Source organism: Primulina eburnea, chromosome 4, assembly GCF_022965805.1.
Source record: "Primulina eburnea isolate SZY01 chromosome 4, ASM2296580v1, whole genome shotgun sequence".
NCBI lineage: Eukaryota > Viridiplantae > Streptophyta > Magnoliopsida > Lamiales > Gesneriaceae > Primulina > Primulina eburnea.
Window position 1 is genome coordinate 37,156,024 of NC_133104.1, and position 7,890 is coordinate 37,163,913.

A 7,890-nucleotide genomic window follows, 5' to 3' on the forward strand; every position below is an offset into this window, starting at 1 on the left:
TTTATCATTATTTTAGGCGACTGTTTCGAATAAGAACGAATTTATAATATACAGTAACGTCACATGAATTTCATGATCTAAGTTGTGAGATAGACCTTATTGTACCATAATATTAAAAGACTTTATCTATGCAGCTTGCATGAGTATACAGATAAAACAAATGTCATAAATGGGTAAAACAGTAAAATATTATTAAAATAAAGATTTTTTTACAGTGAGTCAATAAAAATCAAGTCACAAGTTGACTCGCTGAGCATCTACTCTAACAAATTGTACTAAAGTTGCAATTTTTCCTTTGATTTCATGACTATTGCAAAGAGTTGTTGAATGTGCAACGACCGCCCTCTCCCAAGCCAATAATTGAGCTTTTAATAGTTGTAAACGAACTTGATCGTTGTAATAAGATAAGTGGGATAATAGCAACGGTTATGCCATGGCTTTTATCTGGGATTCGCCTGTGTATATGTATGAGAAGGCAGGATAGCTGGTGTTCCACTAACACACAGACCTCCTATCCCTATCACTCTCCATATCCATATAGCTTAAGCTTAAGATGAAGTGAGGTTGATCATAGTGTAAATGGTCATAGAATCTATATGTTGAACCCAAATCATATTTCGAATAAAGACTATGAATTTCTTGCACGAGCTAGCCGATTCGGATTCTGCTCGAGCTAACTTTGTGTCTATTTTTCGTTCGACCAAAATCAACAAATAAAATAATTATTCTCCAGGGAAAGTAAATCTGGCACAATACGCTTTAAGAGGTTAAAAGATGGACTGTGTAAATATAAATGGGTTCATAAGCATTTCTCCCAAGGATCATCTAACCCCAAATTTTCAAGAACACGCACTACTTTGTGTCTCGATAAATGGGTTCGAGAAATTTTAACAAGATACGAATTGTTCGTCTCTGTCAAATTAGTACTTTATAAGAACGATCGATATATTTTCAGGACTTTCTATGCCATGTAAGGTTAAAGTTGTAAATATTGATAATATTCTTTACGAAGGCTGTTTCATTCACCTCACGAAATTTATGAAATAGTCACAAAATGAATTAAAAATTAAATAAAACTAAAACTCCGTTGAAAGGTCAAAATAAACCAACAACTAAAATATATGTAGTCACAAACCAAGACATAATAAATTAAAGCACAAAATTATATACGAGAAGTTATGTTTAATCCTATTTCAGTATCGGTTCCATCTCCCATCACGTTGGGGCCCAGGGGGTAGCTGATGGGTCAGCCACCTTAAAGGTGGACCCGCCGGCTGGCTCGGCATGTCAACCATACGTTGACTTGGCAGGGGAACCTGCAACGACGGCTTGTGGTTTTGAGCCGCCAGATAGGGCTGGTTGTGCAACTGATTTGGCAGTTGCGGCTGCCACTCAGGAATATCATCGTCGTCATTCCATGGTTTAATAATACCGAGGGTCCTATCATCTACCGAGCTCCTACTCGGTGCACTACCACCACTTTGTCCATATTTTTTAATAAGCTCTCTAACTTGATCTACTGAACGCTGAGTAGAACTCACGCCACGATCATGCAGATCTTGTGGCAAAATCCGGGTCACCGATGGGTTCGAATGCCCAGAAAAAATGAACTCCGGCAAGTCATCATCGATTTTGGCAGCTCGGGCAGAAGCCATCAGGCCAAACCCAGGTGGTATATCATCATCCTCACCGGGTTGAGGCATTATAGCGGGACGTGCAACTTTGGTTGAAACCGCATTAACGTTAACTTTAACATTAGATGATTCTTGCATCTTCTTAGGAGGGTCGAGAGATTGTTTTTTCAAGCTGTGTTTGTTGAATGAAGATGAGTTATTAGGTGATACTATGCTGCTTTTATGAGCCTTTCTCCACACAACTACACCAATTAACAGTCCATTTTCGACAGTATTATCAGTCTCAGATTGTTTCATGGGTATGTGTTCATTAATCATAGTGGTCATTTTTGCGGTCGGAGGGCATAGATAAAGCTCGACGCCAGCAGATGTTTCCGCATAACCCAGCCTCTCGTCCGCAGCAAATGAATCGATAGCCTTTCATAAAGAACAGAATCACGTCACAAAAATTAAACGATAACACTTGGCGTAGCCCACATAAATTTAAAATAACGTGGAATGGGAAGTAATGTTACCTCAGAAAGGCTGGAATGCGGAGTTTTAGATGATTTGTCCCCCAAAACAAACTGCAGAACCTGAAGATAGAGTGTAGTTAGATTAATGAATGCAACAAGTAAAATGGACATTTTAACGGTAACCTAGCTTTAATGCTTGAAGATGGATTCTTTACTCCTTTTTACTTTCGAAATAACATTTAAAGATTTAAGACGTAATTCACAAAGCATATTCGGAATTTTCACGTTCTATGATTCAATTCTTGCAGTGAGCTCAACTATGTACGGGTTAACTTTCAGAATAACCATTGCTATCCAATTGACAGAATTTTAAATTGGACTGAAACGACATCAAATAACAACGGTAGTCCCATATTTCGACGATTAAGCACAAAACAGAAAAAAGAAAAAGAAAGAACGACACCAACTCGACATTTTGAGTACTGATGTTCTAAACTGTAGGTATGAATGCCATTGAATCACAAGCAAAAGCTTGCATCAACATTTTAAATTAATCAAATAGCAGCACCAAAAATATTCCACAGTTACAATCTGCTGCTGCGAGTCGAAAGATTTAAACACCTGCTGCACGTATTAGCTTCACTTCTTTTGCGTCAACAAAGACTATGTATTCACCAACATTTTATATTATAATTTCTCTTATAAGGACTTGTGTATCCAAGGATTTTGCATTGTGAAAATTATAAACGATGTCAAAAGAAAGATCGCATCACCTTGTGCGAATTCAAATTATTTCTAGAAATCTAATTCTCTCTTTAGCTTAAGCATATACTTCTTTTAATTATCTATAACATCGTCACCTATAAAAAAATCCAGAAAGGATGCAAATTGGAGAAAAATCTTATTATCCTGAACTAGCCATTTCGCAAAGTTTCGATCCAAACTGCTATTGTACATCCACACATTCCACACTAATGCTAGATAAACAACACTACACATAACCAATAAGAGACCATGTGGATTAATACGAAAACAGAAGGCCAAAGTTAAGAAAAACAGGTGGTACAGATTAGTTGCAGAGAAGAGGAAGAAGAGGCCTCGGTATACCATGACTGCACGAGTTCGAGACATAGGGAGCTCTCGAAGAAATTTTTCAAATGAGTCAAGTCTAACTCTTCCCTTGATCTCAAGAGAGGTGGGCCACTCCTTGGTAGATGTCTTCTCACCACTGTTGACAGAAATGAACAAATGAGGGAAAGCAATGAAGTACATAAATACATTAACTTTCTTGATAACTTCAGAAGAAATTTATGATCAAACATGCATGTCAGTATTGATCTGCATGACAATTACAAACACAATGCAACTGAAGAAGTGAAAAAGAGGAATCAATTGTTTAAACAGTACAAGCACAATGGAGCTGAAGAAGCGAAAAAGAAAAGAATCAATTGTTCTAACAGTAATTGGTCACAAATTTGTTCGTTGGGTATCTAACACATACCAAATTTGCAAAAACTTGCACATTCTAGTACACAAATCAGAATTCCTTTCACCATAACTAAAGATAGGCCAAAATATGAAGTCATCAGCAATCTTCAGACACTACAGAAGGATGAGAGTTCTAGGATGGGACAAAGAGAACTCAACTAAAAACTTAGCTTACTGTAAAGCAAAAGAGTCATAATTATAGTACTACACAATCTAAGATTTAGAGTCCGACTGGCTAGACTCATTTTATGTATCTTATGCACTTAAAAGAAAATATAAAATATTTCAAAACTTATAGGTTCTCAGATTTTATCATATTTTAAAATTAAGCTTTCAAAACATACACTAAATGAGATTTGTTGAAGAAAAAAAATTGAAGGGAAGAGGAATAAAATAACCGATAAAAGATTGATATAATGATAAAAATGGATTTGAAGATATTTCAGAAAATAAAAATAAGATTTGAGATTATTTAGAATAGAACAACTTACTATTATATTAAAAATAAATTGGTACGATCTTCACTGGTTAAAAAGATTTTATAAGATCTTAATTTTTTTCACAAAAATCTTGCTTCAAGGACTTTCAAATAACTTACAAGGTAGCCAAAAAGGCTCTTATTTCTACACTGAAAATAAGTTTAAAATGGGTAATATTGGACAACAGCACAGGTAACTTGAATCACGCAAAAATTACTTTCAATTTAAATTCATGCAATTTGCAATAAAACTCCAATATGTAGCATAGCAACATACAAATAACACAGCATGAATCAATGGTTGTTATTTAGGCTGTCCACCTATAACATATCAAACCTTTGAAATATGCCACCAACATTGATTGACGTTGATATATTTAGCTGAAGTATGCCCTCCCAGATGTAGCTAACCCTTGATGCATAACTAGGAAGATATTTTTGCTTTGTAGGACTCCCACTTGACTTATCAGTCATAACTTCGAGTTTCTTGACATCATCTGAATGTTTGGTAGAAGCATCTTTTGGAGAAACTGAAGCATGATCAGGAGCCCGAGAGTTGACAACCACCTTGGGGCTTTCTTTGTGTGTCATGAGGGTCTTATGTGTAGCGGCTGGAGATAAATTCTCAAAAGGAGGTTCAGAATTTAAAGACTCCATGAATTCATCCAGCGAAACAATTGGAGGTAGAAATTCTGCATCCTTCAATTCATCAACCATCATTCCTTGCATTAAATCAGCCCCATCAGTTGGAATGATCAGGCTACCTGAAAAATCTTTATTTTTTGAACTCTTCTGACCCGCAGCATTTTCTTTATCTTTAGGACTTGCCACTGAAGGAGGAGTTTCAATCTTCTTTTGTGGATGAGGTTGTGTCAATACAGTATTTCCGCCAGAAATCTCTGCAGAAATTTCATCATCACGCTCAATTTCTAATTGATATTCACCCTTGTGTGTTTTCTTAACCAAACGTCTAATATCAACTTCTGTATCAGGTAAAACTACCATTTGGGCCATCTCTTCTGCTTTTGCCACGCGCCACTCTGATAACTCCTTGGAAGCAAGCTCTTCAGCCGTCATTGAGCATAATTTCTCAGGAGATATTTCACCAGACATGACACGTTCTCTCAGTTCTGGGTTATTACGATCTTTCAGATTGAATAAAAGAGACCTGCCCTTCTCTTTGTACTTTTTGTTCACGCCACCAAATAGTTTAAACAGTTCGGATTCGATTTTAACAGCCACATTTTCCGGTGTTGGCATTTCTACAACACTCCTGTCACTGTGACCCATAATTATTAACTCTTCAACAGGGTTGAGCTTTTCTGAAGTTTGAGCCTCCAGTCCTTCCCTCATCTGGACATCAAAGTCGAATGCCCAAGAAAGTCCATTTCCCCGTAAAAGGTCATCTTTAGCGAAGAAACTATCACCAAAAGGAATGTCCTCATCGGGTAAAATGGAGCCATACTGGAAATTCTGAAAAGCCTGATCATCACCCCCTCTGTTTTCACCTGTAGGGAGCTCATCAGATAACACTTGGCAATCATTGGTTGCGCCGACTACATCTGATCCTTTTGATGAAAAATCCTCAGAAATACAACCTACAACAAGCCCTTTTGTAGCCAAATTGGATTCAGAAACTTTCGAATCCACAGGCATGTGAGGCATATTGGGTGAATTAATTTGGTCTTCCTGGGTATTAAAAACCTTGAGTTGGCTCATATCCACAACAGATAATGCAGCAGTTAAAGATTCCCTCATTTTGGACCTTACAGCTTCAAAGCCATCCTTGCCTGTTATCGATTTGTTTTGCATCAGTTTTTTATCCACCAAGGGTTGAGCTCGTAAATCAGCAGCCACAAACTTTGACTGAATTGTTGAAGTTCTCCTTTGGGGTGCTGATGGTTGAAGAAGTCTTGCTGAACCAACATGAGCTCCCATGTGTGATTGACGCTTGCTAGGTGGCAGCGATTGCTGTCCAGTAGAATTGCTCATAAGATGTTCCAGATCAGCCTTTCGTTTAACTGGCAAAAATGCCTTGTCTCCAGATACATGGCCTACCGTGTTCGACATCAAAATTGGGCTCGATACCGGATTATAACATGAAATTGCATTGTGTACAACTTGGTTGTTTTGCATAACTGATGTATCGAACCCAGGATTATTTGGTACTGGCACCACCAAACCCATTTGCTCTTTTGATACGAAGAAAGGATTCGATACATGATTATTCAACACATGACCTACCATTTTCATTTGCATGCCTGATACCGGTAAGTTCAGAGAGCTGGACGAATGCTCCATCTAAATCACCTTCCAACGAGATACAGGGAACTCAAACAACAGTGCGGGACACAATGGACTGGCTACTCAGCTCAAAATTGTATAAATTAGTTGACACTCCAAGAGTTTACCTGCACAGGCAGGATTCAAATGTCATATCAATGGGGGGAAAAAAAGAAAAGCTTTCAGCAAGTAAATTTATTTTCGTTCTTTGGCTAACCCAACAAATCGATGAAGTTATCCGGAATTTATATGCCAAAGAACAAACATTCAACATGGATAACATCGTGTATTTTAGAAAAAAAATGACCTTAAAATATGTAACTAGAAGTATACATTCTGTATCAGCACTAACAATAAGAGTATATATAAAGAAGAAATGAGCCACTCAATCACCTAGGAAATAAAAACTATCATCAAAGTCAACCAAGACAGGTTAATAGCCATGACATTCAGGAATCAGAAGTCAAAAAAATTTAATTACTTACACTTGCGATATCAGGCATAAGAATATAATTTGCAAAAGATGTGAACAAAATCAGCCACACGCCATGAATGCAGTAACTTCAATAAAAAGAAAGCATAGAATCAATCTGTATCTATAGAGAAAAGTTCTCAAAGACACTAGGCGAGAATGTAATCATTATCCTGCAATGACAAAAATAACGTCTTTGCACCTACAACATCAAGGAGGAGTTCTCAAGGAGACTAGGCGAGAATGTAATCATCCAGCAATAACAAAAATAACTTTTTTGCACATACATCAAGGAGGCCAAAGTGCAGAGCCAAACTAGTTCCCGAAAGGTCACTCATGGTACACACTACACAGATATAAAAATAACCAAATCCATGTTTGGGAAAGCGTCTAACCATTTAACCATAAAAAAAACTGCGCCATAAAATGAAAATAAATAAAAATTAAAGGAAAATGAAAGCATGGACTTGTACTTCAACATTTGACAGAATTTATTAAAACAAATCTGAATTTAAAAAGAGAAACCCACCAGTTTGTCTGATTAAAATATTAGTGTACAGAAGCAAAAATTAAATTAACCATCCAAACCTAATTATTCCAAAACTCGGATCAATTACAGTAGAAAAATCTCCTTTCAACAAGATAAACAGCAACAGAAATCTTAAAATCTACTCGAACACTTCATTTCGATCATGTGAACAATATCTGATTACCCAAAATAATTGAATTCCCAACCCAAAGCAAAAAATCAAAAAACATGCAAAATGAATAAATCTTTTTAACCTTTTCGAAACCTCAAATCAAAACCTCAATCATTAAAAGAATCTTAAAACTCAAAACTATTGAAATAAACATCAATTCAATTATATGCAAAAAAAAAAAATATACTCCACTCTGATAACACAACAAATCCACAAAGGTAAAACCTCGTCTACAAAACATGAAGATGAGAATTTTACCGACCTGTTGAAGAAATCTTGAAATCAACTAGTAAACAGACATGAGACTGCCGATCCGCCACAGAAAAATGAAACCCTAGCAAAATCGGTGCACAAATCGAATTTATATACAAAATTTGGG

The 7,890-nt window shown here is 36.6% G+C and overlaps 1 protein-coding gene across 2 annotated transcripts; it reads right to left on the bottom strand.

The window, feature by feature from the left end:
• Positions 1 to 1,087: 1,087 nt before the first annotated feature.
• On the bottom strand, positions 1,088 to 7,890 carry LOC140831073 (uncharacterized). Of its 2 annotated transcripts, none has more exons than XM_073194829.1 (5): positions 7,774 to 7,890; positions 4,393 to 6,466; positions 3,197 to 3,317; positions 2,150 to 2,209; positions 1,088 to 2,051 (listed from the first exon to the last, which is right to left on the bottom strand). In XM_073194829.1, exons 2-5 carry the CDS (start codon positions 6,354 to 6,356, stop codon positions 1,194 to 1,196), a joined length of 3,003 nt encoding a protein of 1,000 aa, XP_073050930.1. In that variant the 5' UTR covers positions 6,357 to 6,466; positions 7,774 to 7,890; the 3' UTR covers positions 1,088 to 1,193. The 2 variants fall into 2 exon arrangements, with proteins under 2 accessions (XP_073050930.1, XP_073050931.1); XM_073194830.1 differs by having other exon boundaries at positions 7,770 to 7,884.